Here is a 15,842-nt window from a genome sequence, read left to right as displayed (position 1 = left end):
AACATTGTGTATATTTCAAGTTTATTATGCCACCACTTCCGACCTACTCAAGATGAAGCTGGGCTGTATGTGGCATCTGAGCTAAAATGAGTTTGACATCCCATTTTTCACTTCAAACGAAATTTCAGGGGACTTCATTTATTGTCAACTGAGTTAAATAAAGTCACCATCCTGACACATTTCATTGTAAGAGTTTAATTCAATGTCTGCAGCCATTTCTTAATTCATATTTTCATTTTCTCTCCTAATTTCAATGCAACATACATGTATATGTATGTTATCTCTACAGTTTCAGCTTGAATACTAACAATTTTTTTGCCGAAGTTTCTGAGTATTCTATTCATTTTGAAGCATTTAAAAAAAAATAAAAAAATGTTTTTCTCTCGATAAAGATAGAGTTGACTGGTTTGAGGGCAAAAATGGCCCTCTTCGTTGAAAGGTTTGCCGACTCTGCACTTTCTGTTTACATGTCATTGAAGTTATAGTTTTATTTCTTTATGGTGTCACACCGAGAACCACTGTGAGGGCACACTGGGTAACAACTCAGACTGACGCCCCTGTTCCACCATAGAAGTCTCCAAACCAACACTGCTCATCGTGCAACAACAAATCGAACCGATGAAGAGAAGAACAGCAAATTTGAGTCTCATTCCAGTCTGCCCGCGATGTAGAAACTTCCCCGTAGTTCGTGGGGTGGTGGTGGTGGTGGAGGATATGGCGTACTTTATGAAGATTCGGCGCAGACATATGACCATAAGATACAACAAGTGGTTCTCCTCTTGGTCATTTGAGCGACTTTACACTTGGTGTAATGATGTGAGTCTATGAGACGAGGTTTGGTGGAGGGGATGAAGCAAAGGGACGGGTCGAAGGAAAAGAGGAATGGAGGCCGAGGCCGGTTCTGCGATGGCGCTGCTCACTGGCCCCCCGAGTTGGTAGGTGTGGGAGCATGTGGCTGTGGCAGTTGGCGCCGAGGCATCAAAGAGAGACATGCAGTACGACTAACAACTTGCTTCTCGGAGAGAGAGAGAGAGAGAGAAGAACTAGGTCTGAATGTTTCACGATGTTGCACTGAGATCTGGAGCGCAAACGGGGTGCTGGAGCCTTTAACTGCAGGTTTTTCGGAGGCCAATTTTCTCCTGATCTCCCTCAGATGTTCTAAAGTGGGATCTGAGGGAGCAAAACATAACAAGGCTGTGTTGGAGACAGCCGAGAACAAAAAGCAAATTGGGAGGAAGAAAGACTGAGAGAGATGAAACAGTCTGGGTAGGATAACAGAGCTGCGCAGAGACAGAGAGCGCGATACAGTTGGGAGAGTTGGTAAAAAAGAGCGAAACAGGTGGGAGGAGAGAGACGAGAAGCAGACGAGGGGGGATGAAAGAAGTCGAATGAGCGACAGCAGACAAGAATGACTGTGAAGGTGAGACAGGCAGCACAGACACTCTGACACAGACTATTCTGCAAAAATGTCCATCATAACAAAACATTTTGGCACATTTTTGTTTCAAATGAGATATTAAAAAAAAACACAAAAAAAAACAAAAAACTTTCTGCCAGAAAGCTAAAGAAAGAAAGCAGCAGAAATATGACAAATTATTGGGAAACCAATAGTCTCATCTAATAGGCTGATTTGTTGTGAACATCCAGACTATGCTTGTTTTGTGTCTGTCAGTGCAGTGAAGTGATGCTGCGGTCTGAATAAACACAGTAACAATTGGCAAGTTGGCATGTAAATAACCGCAGTACAAAAGAGCAAGAAAAATACATATTTCAAAGAAAAAAAAATACGGGAAAAAGTAGCTCCTCTGACTGCTCTGGACTTCCTAATGCGATGCTGGCAAGTACAGGAGGAGAAAACAACACATTGATGTGTGTTTAATGACAAAGATGGAGACAAAACATCAAACAAAAGGCGCTTCAAGAAAACTTTTACAGTATACCATGAATGCAAATGGTTGCAGACTTGGACCAAGAGATTAAAACACACCTACTGTTTGACAAAACAAACGGAGGGAGCGAGCCTCCTCCTGCAGACATGGTGTGAGCAGAGACTGACAGGCAGTCTGATTGGTCTCAGCAGTGGGGATCAAGTCGTGCCACTTCTTATTGACAGCCCAGGCATCTCTTAATGGCCCACACTGCATTTGCATTACTGTGTATGCAAGTGTGACCTTCTTTTTCTATACGGGTGGGAACCTGATTGCGCATTTAGCCACACCATCATGTCATTGTAGGAACAAAAATAGAGGAAATTATTATGGAATTCATACATTTAGTTGTGAAAACATGTTTCAGGTTAAGGTTATGTCTATGTTTTGCTAATTCCCAAAGGAAATGAATGAAAGTTAATGTATAGACCCCATTAGGCTGTATAGCGTGTGTGTGTGTGTGTGTAGCATCGGGTCCCATGATGCACGTAATTAATCACACATACTGTCAAGCACGTCACAGCAACTCCACCCACCTTTCCCATCACACTCCATACACACACACACACGCACACACACACAGACACACACACACTGCAATTTCACAGTACATAAGTGCATAACAATGTGAAGCGTGTGTGTGTGTGTGTGTGTGTGCGATACTGTATGTGCTTGCGGTTGCTGTGAGAGTGACTCAGACACTCCTGCGATGATTGTGATGACTACTGTGATGATGATGATAATGTTGATGAAGGTGATGATGACAATTGCAGTGGTAACGATGATGACTCCTCTTGTTTTGCCGTCGGAGGGAGTGTGCGTGAAATGTCAGCATGATCACTCTCATTCTGTTTTAGCTTGAACAATTGATATCAGTCGCAGACAGTGAGGCTCGTCATGTAGTAAAATCCAACTGCTCTGTTACACTGAACACATTTCCTTTCTGTTCACTCTAAAAACAAGATCATACATCTTGCTTAAAGTATACTTAACATGCTTCCGTTTTAAGTGTGACAAGATATTTTAAATATAAATTATATCTCAGGATTTTGCAGCCAAATGAGCCCTGCCGTTTTTCTTTTCGCTACTATTTGAGCTGGTTTTCAGAAGTTTCGAGGTATAACATTTGTCAAAGAGCATGAAAGAAAGACCTTAGCCTTGTGTCTGACCTCGGTGTAGGACTGGCACTTGTTGCCGTGTGTGCAAAGAAAAGCTTGAATGTGATTGTGCTCATTGGTTACTGCGTGAGAATGTTGGAGGACGGAGGGACGCTGCAAATGCGATGAGCAGTGTGATGGATTACTTTCCACGGGGAGTAATGAAGTAAATAAGTCGTGCGGAGTGATGACTTCGACATGACGGAGAGACGTTCTCGCACACACGGCAGCGACACAAGCAGATAAGCTGATGCGGTGAGGGATGGTGGGACCTACCGATGTGCATGCGCGGGACGCGGGATGGATGCGTGATGAGGTCTGGGTGGAGGGGATGGTGGCGGGCGGGTGGAGGGATGGTGGGCGGTGGGCCAGTGGGTGGAGGCGGGTTGCGTCTGGGCCGGGCCCCGGGTGTACGGAGACAGCCTGCAGACCGGAGACAGTTCATCTGAAACATGGCTGGCTGCAGTCGCCTGTCTGACTCACGCTCCGGCAGAATTGGGAAAGAACATTGACGAATGTTAATCTGCCACTTCAGCGGGCCGCCGAGTCTGCTCCCATGATGCATTGTTAGGAAAAAAAATACCCTGCGCTGATTGGAGGAGGCGCAAAAAAAACCAAAACTGGTCCACCCTCTCAGAAGACAGCCATGTTTTCATAAGTTCCCCCAGCAGGGTTCAGCAAAAGTTTACTGCCCACACAATCCCACAACAACCCAACACAACCAGCTCTCCTCCAACCCTGGCGGAAAAATAATACCCCTTAACTCATATACAGTTATAGCATCGGAGTGCTTTGTATTTGCGTTAAGGTGCTTGGTGTCACCTCAGTCTCTGGCGTGTTCACAGTCGAACCTGCGGTTTGCTTTTTCTTCTTTTATGTTCTGACAGCGCTGCATTCAGGCCACACGGCTCCCTCACAAGCCAACGTCTCTCTTTCTGCTACAAATGGCACTTGGTGTATAGCGGCAGATATCAAAATGTCAGGCACTTTATGAGTTGTGTGAAAAACAGGGTTCCACAAATGGCTCACAGAAGAGAGGAACCCCTGAGAACAAACTCTTGTCCTGCAGATCTGAAAAGACTTGTGCACACACACACACACACACGCACACATGCACACAGAAACTCTCTGCGGTGCTTTTCAGCACATCTCCCCACAGAGAAAACTCACTGAGCAGATACTGGTGAAAGATAAGATAGAAATACCTGCTGGTCCCTAATTTTAGCGCAACTGTTGATATAAAGCAAAACGAACTGCGGGTCGAACAGAGTGACGCTCTTCTTATTTAACCTGTTTAAGCATCATGAGTGAGTGCTCTGATCAAATATCAATTCTGAGGGTGCAGACATTCAAGTATAAATACATATGTCGATATGAACTCACCAACAGTAAAAATGGTCCCTTTTATAACTATCCTGCTGTTGTCTCAAAGTCAAGAACTTCCAGAAAGCAACACAAAATCCACAGTACAAACATCCACAGGATTCACCTGTGTGTCACACATTTACCTCAGTACCATTAAATAGAATATCGAATAACTAACAGATATTCCTAAGTTATCTGCGGAAAACAAAGCTCTCAGTCATTGCACATAAAATCTAAAAATAATCCAGTCTTTAAACATAAGTTAATAAAACAACAACCATGACGTGAATCCAATAAATTCTATGAGTTATGGCAAACTCATTTTATTTCAGTGGCCAAACAATTTAATCTCAAATTGGCCGGACTGGTAAATAATAGTATGATAATAATTAATAAGTGTTGATATATTAGAATGAGTTCACATTTAATAAACTATTCTTTCACAACACATGACCGAGCTGAAATTTGAAAAAAGATAACTGCAATTTCAACAAAAATATGCCTCAGTTCATCATTTAGACATGAGTTTTACAACTTACAGACCACAGTGCATCTTTATTTCATTTATTTATTTGACCATTATTCATCCAGGTAAGAACTATTTACATTTCCAAAGCCATAAAACATTTGGCCACATAAAACTAGAACGTCAAAACATAGGAGGCCATATTATAATCAAATAACTATGTAGTAATCCCAAAATTACAGTGGAAAGAAGATAAATTCAACCCCTGTGCACCCCTGCTGGTCAAAAAAGTATACTGCAGTTAATGTCATCATTTTTCACATTTGGAAAATGTAAGGTCAGTTCTGGCCCGCGGGCCATACGTTTGACACCCCTGCATTCTAGTTTCGTCACAAACAAACATCAATTCAGAAGAGCTGCCACCTAAAGCAAAACACGGGTCGATCTTCAAACACTTGTTGCAGTGCACATACCTGTTGTGTATGGAGTTCGCAGATGTGGACAGGGCGGCCGCTGCTGCTGCTGCTGCTGCTGCCGCCTCCTGGGGCTTGCGATTACCCAAAGAGGGAGGACCCATTCCTGGCCCGGCTGGCTGGGGCATGCTGGGGGAACTGGGACCCATGGGTGGGTACGCTCTGCTCTGGCTGCCCGGGCCGTGGCCACGTCCTCCGGGTAAACTCTGGCCGGGGCCCTGGCCGTGCATGGGGCTGGTTGCATTCATTCCCAAACTGTTATTCATGCCGGGACCCGGGCCGCTGTAGTTGGTGCTGGCTGTCCCGCTGTAGTTAGCAGGCCGAGGGTAGTTTCCTAGAAAGAGACGGAGTGAATCAGACAACTCTTTTGAGTCACAGAGAAATCTACACCGACAGCGACACTTGAAAGGTAAAACACGGGTTGTTGTCACCCGAGACATTGAACTTCTCCCCCCTCTCATTTGATAGATTGCTTATAAGAGTTGTGCAGAGAGGCTCCTGTGAAATACTGCAGCTGCAGATCGCTTTTATGAATCACTTCATTTGAGAGAAACGGAGTGTGCTTGTCAGCTGATACTCCTAACCTACATCAGTGACACATACAACTTCATCCGTCAGGAGGATAATGCTGCGACAGATGAAGAATGCAAAGAGCAGGACTAAACTCTGGATTCATGACCTCTACAAACTTCAGCGCACACAAGAAAAAAAAAAACAGAAAAAAAAAAAACTATTCAGGGTGAGGACCGGTGACATTTTTCACAGCTGCAGGTTGCTGGATGGCCCTGGGAACAATTGCCAAGCTTAAGGCTGACTTTAGTGAAACACTTGAGAGGAGCTCTAATCTGCAGTAAATGCTTTCTTGCTGCCCTGGAGTGCCACACGGCCATGACGCCAGAAGCTTTCCTAAGGCACACTTAAACCCCTCCATTTTGGCTTTAAAAGCCCCGCTCGGCTCCAACTGCAATAAGAGCTGAAAGAGAATCACCACGCTGTCAAAGACAACATGTACATACATTCAGAGATACTGGAAGAAGCCGACTGTACACGTGGGAGCTGAGCACACCCACCCACACACACACACACACACACACACACACACACACACACACACACACACACACACACACACACACACACACACACACACACACACACACACACACACACACACACACACACACACACACACACATGGATACAGAAGAGTGTATTCCCTCTGCAGGCGCTGAGCCTTTTCCACTGTGATATTCCCTCCCTGGGACAAATCCCCCTGCAAAATAGAAATGGAAAATATGGCATCCTCCATTGTGAAGGGGGCTATTTATTTTGATTTGATTAAGGGTGCTTTAGTTGGGCCTCACTGCTTAATCCTCTGAGAATATGTCTGGAAAAGGGGATCAAGTCCCTTTAAAACCTGAAGGCTTTTCCGAACACTCAAACCCGGAAAGTTAAATGACAATATTCCACATTGGGGGGGTTGGGGGAACGAAAATGGAAATGGCTTCCCAGTGTCCTCCAGCTGAAGACACTTTCCACATGACATAAGCCTGTGACTCCAACAGAGGGAGAGGGGCAGAAGAAAACAAATGTGTGTGTGTGTGTGTGTGTGTGTGTGTGTGTGTGTGTGTGTGTGTGTGTGTGTGTGTGTGTGTGTGTGCGTGTGTGCAGGTGGGAGGGGAGTGCAAAGTCAGGACGACAGACTGACAGAAAGCGGAGTGGAGGGGGTGAAACTCGTACCTCCTCACTGCAACCCCCCGAGACAGGATTTATATTGAATCAAAATAAAACTCTCTCCCATAAAAGTAGGCATCTCCACTTGAATTTGTCCAGAAATTGTGATGAAATCTACTGTGGGAGATGGGGGAAGAAGAAAAAGAAAAAAAGAAAGAAAAAGAAGAAGATGAAGATGAAGATGAAGATGAAGAAGATGAAGAAAAAGAAGAAGAAGAAGAAGGGGATTATTTCTGGGGAGGCTTTGGAGAGTCGGTGAGCTGAGAGCGGCTGACACCTGTCAAGGGTTTTGGGGGTATAATAGGGAAGCGTTCAGGAAGAAAGGATGCCTACTAACGAACACAGGAGGATGTGTATGCTTCGCGCTGCACGCGTGTATCTGCTCCACTTGTGCAGACACGTATCGAATTTGCAAAGCTTGCAGACATATTTCCATGTTTTATTTTCGAGTCATAAGCGACGGTGGGAAAAGCCTGGGAACGCTGCCCCTGGAGCCTCCTTCGCTCTCGGCTCAGCTGGAAAGTTTTCTGCACACGAACAAGGCCCCAATCAGTGACCTTTCTCAGCCCTCTTTGGACAGCTGTTGAAACCCATGTCATGGCCGACTGCCACACATTCTCATAGCCCGGGCAGACACAGGGAGTTTTTTTGGCCCTTCTGACTGGCTGACTCTCCAACGAACCTCCTGGGCAGTTGTTTATTTCATACGGTCCCTTTAGGACATTTGTTTTCAGCCTTTTGTGGATGGGCCTGAGCCCAAAAGGTGGGGGTGAGCGTCTGAAAGTTTCCATCGGAGTGTGTTCAGCTATTTATTTTTGGTGAATTCGGGGGGAGTGAGTCAAACTTAAGCAGAGAGGTTTTTTTTTGTTGTTGTTGCTGAAAAACGGCATCATTAAGCTCGTGCGGCAGTGAGAGAACGTATCCGTTCTTCTGATGAACTACCATTCAGAATGTTCTGGTTGTGGGCTACGTTTGCCTCGGCTGACAAAGGAGAGACAGAGTAGCTGTGGGACAGGGTTAATGCTAAGCTTTCCTGCGAGAGTCGTCTCTGTCCTGACAAGAATGATTCACGTCCTGAAGGATTGGTGCCGCGCCAGACTGCTTCTTCAAGGACAGATAGCGCACTAACCCACTTTTTAAAATGAGTGAGAGCTCAACCTCCAAAATCCTAGGTGTTTTCATAAGAGCCATTCATGCTTTCAGCGGCTCTGGAAGTGCTATTAGATTACATCAGATGAGGAAGCTGGATCGGCGCCGACGTAAAATTTAGTCCAATGGAGGGAGAAAAAAAAAAAAAGAAGAGGAGTGATGACTATGGGGGTGATATATTTACAGGACTAAATGAGAATATCTATTACTCAGCCAGGGTGACAAAATGCGTCCTCTCAAGTTCGGAGCTCAAAGTTGAGCCCAGTCTGAAACAAAATCTGACTCAGAGGGTCTGTTTTCCTCGACACTGGATTCACGTGAAAAACCACGCAGTGTTATGCCCTGCACATATTTGCGGACGTGTGTCACCTGTGTACTTCACCTACTTTGCATGCTGTTGCTTCTCCTCTGCAAACTAATCAAAGAGGGACACGAGGAAAAAGAGGACAAGGTGGATATCATTTCTTATGTGCACCTTCTCGTGTCCTTGTGGCTTCGCCTCGGTTTCTTGTCTGCTTCTCGGCACCCGCCGCCTTGAGGGAGTCTTGGTGGTATTTATAGCGTGATGCAGGGGAGGGGAAGGAGAAGGAGAACTCATGGTGCTTCGTTCACAATTACATGGAAATTCCCGGCATGGTCACGCTTTTGGTGCACGCTATATATCCTGCGCTGGATTTAATCCCAGCGGTCCCGCGGGAGAGCTGGAGTGTGACCGAGCAGATTACTGTCTACTGCTTCCTCAGCACACTGGACCGGCCAATGCTAACAGCCAAAGCAGTCATTCTAACCAGCGATGGCAGAGGGAGGCATGATGGTGCACCAGAGCGCCCGGCGGACCCGTGAACTCCATCAATAAGGAGTGGAACGCAGATTACATGGCTTACATGCTTGAGCTGCCAAGGACAGGAGCGCGGGGAGGGTGTCCATGTCCACATGTGGCTGAGCACTTAAAAACGAAATGAATGCCAGCATTATCCCCAGGTGTCTTTGGGCACATGTGATCAGGGTTTGGAAGGAGATGGTTTCAGTGGCGGGAAAGAAAGAAGTAGGCACATACGCCTGGTTCAGAACGTCTCCGAAGCCGCAGCTCTCGAAGGTTGCTACTCCTTCACAGTGGTCAGTATTTATAGTCTGTGCTCCAGGGATGGAAAGGCAGTGTACTGGTGACCGGGTCAGAGGCTGAACAGGCTCACTGATGCAGGTGTTCTCGGGGAAAGGCCCACCTCACAACCGAAGGGACTTAAAGGATCTGCAAGCTGCCAGAAACTAAAGCGCACCTTCACAGATGTAGTGAAGTCAATTTGCTTTCACGAGTCAGAAAAAAAAAAAGAGGACATATTAGGCGCGATCATTTAATATTTTAAATCAAAGTGTTTCTGATACGCTTTAGTCTATATTTACTGGGTCAACATAAATAATGGCTCAGATCTGTACAAGTGTTTTCCACAGAAACACTAACATTCCACTTATTCATTTGCAAATTACCGCTTTAGGAGTCTGTTGGACTGCTGGAGTACAACTGGCTTGGCCGAATAGTTTTTCTTTTCTTTTCTTTTTTTGTGTGCAGCATCTCACTCTCGCCTGAGGCCCCCCCCACATCTTCTCCCAGCCACATCAGCACCTTCCCCGGCAGGGTTTCTGAGCCTAAGCAAGACTGGGGATGCGCCTTGGGGCTGCTGAGCTCCACACACTGTCAATTTCCTCCCAAAACCTCCACTCCATCCCCTAGGCGCTGGCTTGAGTCACGGCTTTTTCCCTCCCCCTCGTCTTTTTTTTTTTTTTTTTGGGCTGAATTACACTGCGGCTCCGGCAAGGCACCAAGGCTTAAAAGTCCTGTCTGAAGCACGGTCATTACCAGTGGAGTGCTTAACCCCTCAAGGGGGGAGAATGTGGTGGTGGGAAGTATGCACTGGGTGGGAGAGAAAGCAAGAGTTGAGACAGACTCCAAATCTCTTTCCTGTAACGGCATAATATCCTCCTCCCCCGTCTGTCTGTGAGTGCACTGTTCTCAACATGCTGGCTGCGTACCACGTCCGAGTGCATGTCTTGAAAACAGCTGCTGGAGTCATTTGAGTCCTGAGGAGAGCCTGATATCAACAGAAACAGTGAGAGATCATTCTGACTTTGGATAGAGAGGGCTTTCAGCCATAAACATTTAGCCATTTTTCTCCCCAGATAACTAGAGAAGTCACTGCAAGAGCTCTTATTTAGGCGGTGAGGGGAAAAAAGAAAGTGGAAAAGCTTTTGACAGCGGCGTCGTCGGATCAAAGATTTCTGAAAACCAGAAAACTTTTAAGTTGTTTTCGCAGAAAGAGTCAAATCTGTAACTATTGGACGAGCTTTGTCTGGTCCAGTGGTTTTCAAAGCCTGCGGTGGGCCTCCCCTCGGGGGACGCCAGAGGGGTCAGGGCCTTTTCCCACCATAGTTCTTTAACTTTAATTTTTGACAAAATATATATAAAAAAAAAAGGTGCAAAGTAAAATAAGCACTTACTTTATCAAATACTTTTTTTTTTTATTAAAATGAGAAGTAGTGGGAATAGGAGAGATGAATTAAAATGGTAAAATAAAGGTAACAGATGTGACGTTGCAGATGATGGGCTGGTTTACAGAAGAGCGTTTTGATGTCGGTTTACACGACAACTAAGTTCACTGAAAACACAACTTTTGGGAAACGCTGCCACTGCGCATGCGCACCACGGCCATAGTACATACTGTAGATCTTCTGCACAAGTACGAGTACATAGACAATAACAACAACAAACAACAGCACCCACTAGTGGCTCTACATGAAAACTACAAAGTTTTTGGCATTTCTAACACATATCATAAACAGATATGTTCAAAATAACATGTTTTCAATTGAAACATTTTTGTGTAAATGGGGCCTTTATATGTATGAGCAGTTATTTATTATTTCAGATTGAAAGCATTTAACTGACACTAGAAGAAGTCTGCTTTTTATTGAGCAACAGCTGGTAACAATAAAGAGGATCTTTTATTAAATGTGCTAAATTTTACACCAGAGCTAGCAGAGTGCTTTCAATTTATTTATATTTTGTGGTTGATCGACTAAGAATAACACCAAACAGAAAACATCTTTTAACGATTCCATAAATAAAAGCCACGGTGAGCCAGCTGAGGAAATGCCTTTCTTCACAAAAGCATCTCTGTCAAAGCTGCAACTGATTTGCATCGCCAGTGCAAACATGTTGAAAACAATAATAAACAATGAGAACATTTTCAAATGTAGTAAATCAAACTGCGTATTGTAAATTAATCTGTAAGCATAAACTGAACCCCTCTGTTTTTGCAATCTGTAACATATGCCTAATAATGCAATATTTATGAAGGCGAACATGTGTTATTAAATCAATAAAAATGCGATTCATTAGGAAGTCTGGCATAAAAAAAGAAAAAAAAATCCTATTTGGCATGAACAAAGCATGTGAAGCACAAGAGTTGGGGAGTTGCAATGTGATTGGAGCGGGGGGGTCATCCTCCCACACTTTAAGAAAAACTCCGGCGTCGTCGATCACATTAGCTGAGCAACAGTTGTTCCCCCCCGACCCGATAATAAAGGAGGAAGTCTTGCCGCTTTTTTTTTTTTTTTTTTTTTTTTTAAAGTTGCACCACACCAGGCACTTCCTAGGTTTCTGAGCACGGTCCGGACAGTCTGGTGTGGGTAAAAAAAAAAGTTTTTGATATTACACACTACACAAGGAGACATGACCTGAAGCGCTCCCAGCACAGACAGGCCAAGAAAAACAGCCGAGCAGAGTTCAGGAACTTGGACCGAGTTTCTGTGTTGGCTAATTTGTTCGTGCACTGGGGAGAGCGAAGGGAAGCAGATGGACCTGTCATTAAGAACAATGACCAGCAGCTGTCTGCCCCCCCCCCCCCCCCTCCCTCTAAAGGCCCCTGACGGACTGTGGCCCTGGCTATGTCCCAGAGCCCAAATGAATTCTTAAGATTAGAACTGCAATTAAGTTTATATCACAATAAAGTCAGAGAGTGAAAAAAAAAATCATAGCTTTGAACTTCGCTCAACTTTTTTCCGAGCCGAATTATAACAGCTGGTTACTGTTATGGACCTGGTGTTTTGTCTTGCATTTTTGAAGTTATGTGCAATTTTTCCTTGTGTGTTTTCTCTCATGTTTGATTCCCTCATGTTTTTGTGGCCTTGGTCCTCCATCCAGTTGTTGTCGTTTCTAATCTGTTAGATCCATCTGTGTTTGGTCTCGTCCGGAGGAGGGATTGACCGGTGCTGGTTATGATCTGCTGGTCCTGGTGCGGCCTGCCTGCCCATGTTCTGCTTGTGTTTCATGTCGCAGCTGGTTTCTGTTACCGTTTCTTCCCTCCTCTCGGGTGTGTTTTCCTCCGTGTGTCTCACCTGATTACTCTTTTCTCCAAAGTTTCCAACTGTGTCACGTCCCCATTATTTCAGTGTCAGCGAGTCTGTCCAATTTGCTTTTTTTTTAACGTTATTTCAGCTTGTAAAACACAAGGTGGAAATGATTCACCTATACTATTAACTTGTGTGTAATGTCTCAGCTGGAACAGGATGGCATCAGTTAAGATGATCAATAATGTTTCTGATCAGCACACGATTTAGCGTTTAGCTAGATTCTTGCGCTCCAGTTTTGTCTTGTGACCTGAATAAACCGTCGACATCTCCCTCCTTCTTTTCCTGTGGTTTGCTTTCCCGTCGGATCGGTTTTGGATCACCTTTTGTTTCCCAGTCTGTGTTTGGCTGCTCTGCCCCCCCCTCCCGATTGCCACCATGTACTACAACACTGTGTAAAGTACAGAGACACTCGGTCTTTCGGCTTGTAAAATATTTGATGTTTGTGAGCATTTTTTAACGAGGTGTGAAGATTTCGTGGAGATCCTGGATTGTGGAGATCCTGGATTGCATTTCATCTTCCATCATAACAACACTCAAGGCACCAATGAAGCAGAAAGATCGCAGTATGAGGAATCTATTACAGAGTTTCTGTTCTCAGATCCGCGTGAGCGCTGCTTTAAATAGCTACGTAAAGTGAATACAGTTGCCATCATTTTCAGTCTCTTGCTTCTGCCAGTCCTGCCCTGTAATTCCAGGCACAAACCGGCGTGCCAGTTTTACTATACAGTCCGAAACGCTCCACGAGCGCTGAAGTGCTGATGCAGGACAGATGGAGGTCAGTGGAAAAATGTACTGAATCTGATTGAGAAATTCACTCACACGCATACAGACTGTACACTGGATGCATGCGAGAGGGAGACAAGCGAGCCTGAGCTCTTCTTTCTGTGTCTGATGGGAACATTTCTCCTGTCACCCGGGTGAGATTTCACGCTCATCTGCCTCCAGAGCGTCTTCTTCCAGGCCGGCCCGCCTCGCTGTCGCTCTGCTTGCTTCATCCAGCCCCCCCCCCCCCCCCCTCTCTGCTTACTGGGCTGTCAGCCCAGCCGAAGTCACATTAAGAGATAAGAGTGGGTGGAGACGGGAGACCAAATACCAAATGCATTAGGGCTATTAATCAACATTAACAAATGTGAGGGAGAGGCCGCAAATTTGGGAAAACACATGCATGGTTGGGTGCGTTTATCAAGGTGACACATTAAAATGCACATTTACCAAAAAAGACCATAATGTTTCGTCTGGTGTGTCGCCAAAGGCAGAAAACCAAGTACAACAGCAGATGTCAGCGTTTGTTGGATGGCCGGGAGTGGTGCGTTGGAGAAGCAGGCGGTGAGCAGAGAACACTTAATTATAGTAAACAATCCTAACTTTTTCTCCCCACATCTCCTTAAATTTGGGACTTGTCTTGTTTCTTGCTTTCAGTTTTTTTTTTTTTTTTTTATTTATGAGTTTTCTTTGTCGAGTTTCTCAAAAAAAAAAACTTCAGTCTGATAGCTGATGTGTCTGGTTTTCGTTTCTAAACGGGTAATCGCACGGGCCCAGTGACAGTGATGGACTACAACTCAAACCCCGAGGTGGATGAAGCTGTTTCGAAGATGGATGTGTGGACATATAATGTGGAGCAGAAACTTTTACAAAGTAAAAATCAGTGGGAACATTAAAAACTTTAACCTATTTGGTTAATAGGTATATGAAGCAATGGACGTGTGGAGAAGCGCTGTTCCCTCCCTTATGTTAATTGTATTATTTTTAAAAACTCTTAATATATGGAACATTTTTACACTTGCAGACTGAGGCCCCATTTATACATTTTTAAGTGAAAACAGAAAACTTTCATTGTGTTTTTGTCCGTTTATAAGACAGTGGTGCTCGGAGCCACTGAAAACGCAACTTTTTGAAAATGGCTTCCAAAGTATTTCTACTCCTTGGAAACGAGGGTAAATGACACGTTCCTCTGCACATACTCGTTTCAGACATGAAAATATCTCAGCTGAACTTAAAACTCCCTGTGAAATATGTTGTTTTGAGAAATAGGAGGTAAGATGGAAATCATGCACCAGTTAGAGCTATCTATTGCCAACCACCTCCATAACATTTAATTTTAATCTCTCCTTGTAACTTCTGTTTTATCATGTTTACTTAGGATCTTATTAAAAAAAACCAGGTTGGGAAATGCCAGTTTCATTAATCTTGTAATAAAGTTGTGAAGCTTTGTATTTTAATGAAATTAATCCCCCCCGCTGCAAAAATCTCACTTCAAGCTGAAGGTAAAAGTCACTGGGTCTGAGCTTTCAGAGTGTAAAAAATTGCAAAGAACGCATCACCTTTAATTTTTTTAATAAAAGTAACTGCGGTTCCTAATTAATTCACATGGGATCGCGCTGTTTTAGTGAGAGAAGCAGAGACAACACAACACTAACACCTAAGCTGAGACATCAGTCATGCAGCAGCGAAAGCTAGCCGCATTATTGCAAGTGAAGTACCTTGAAAGGGAGAATCTGCTCAGAAATCCTGCTTGGAGTCAATATAAAGTCAAGACTTCAACATGTAATTGAGAAACATTTGGATTTGTCATTATGTACAGGTTATTATGCTCTTCTTTTTTTACAGATCCAGCCCACTCGGGGTTAAATTTACTTCTTCCTACCCTTCAGACATGGAAAATGAGTTCTATAAATATAAAGACATTTTTCTTATTTGTATGTATCTGCATTCTGAATATGTTTTGGCACGTCTGGAACAAATGATTATTAGCAATAATGGAAAAAAGGCCTTTCTACAGCCCTGAACAATGCAAAATATCTGACATACTGAGGTTCATTCATTTGTCTCATTGTGAACTGTTAAAGTCGTGAAAAATAACCTGTGAGCAGCACTTAAAACCGACTTGTCTCTCTTTTCCACATGAACAGAGGTGCCCCCCCCCCCCCCCCCCCCCCCCACCACCACCACCACGTTTCCTTCTGCCTTGTCAGTCTGGAGCTGCCTCATAATCTTATCATGAGGAGGAGGCGAGAGGTCCAGCCGAGGTTCAAGCGTCTCATGAATATTCGGGGAGCCACGTCGCGTTTTAAAGGCCCGCGGTGAGACAACCCCCCCCCCCCCGCACAGGACGAGAGGAGGCTGCGGGCACTCGTGCGGTGGAGTCGTACGGAGGCGAGACGCG

The 15,842-nt window shown here is 44.6% G+C and overlaps 1 protein-coding gene across 3 annotated transcripts in view; it reads right to left on the bottom strand.

Moving 5' to 3' along the window:
• arid1b (AT-rich interactive domain 1B) overlaps positions 1 to 15,842 on the bottom strand; it is a 227,996-nt gene that overhangs the window by 28,812 nt on the left and 183,342 nt on the right. For 2 of the 3 annotated variants that reach the window (XM_080512800.1, XM_080512802.1), the window contains 2 exons: positions 5,390 to 5,723; positions 3,362 to 3,508 (listed from right to left, as the gene is read on the bottom strand). In XM_080512800.1, the coding sequence (XP_080368926.1) occupies positions 3,362 to 3,508; positions 5,390 to 5,723 (481 nt within the window). The remainder of the gene's footprint in view (positions 1 to 3,361; positions 3,509 to 5,389; positions 5,724 to 15,842) is intronic. The other variant, XM_080512801.1, reaches the window with a different exon arrangement.

This window comes from Blennius ocellaris (assembly GCF_963422515.1).
Source record: "Blennius ocellaris genome assembly, chromosome: 17".
Classification (NCBI taxonomy): domain Eukaryota; kingdom Metazoa; phylum Chordata; class Actinopteri; order Blenniiformes; family Blenniidae; genus Blennius; species Blennius ocellaris.
This window is presented reverse-complemented; position numbering and strand designations above follow the sequence as displayed.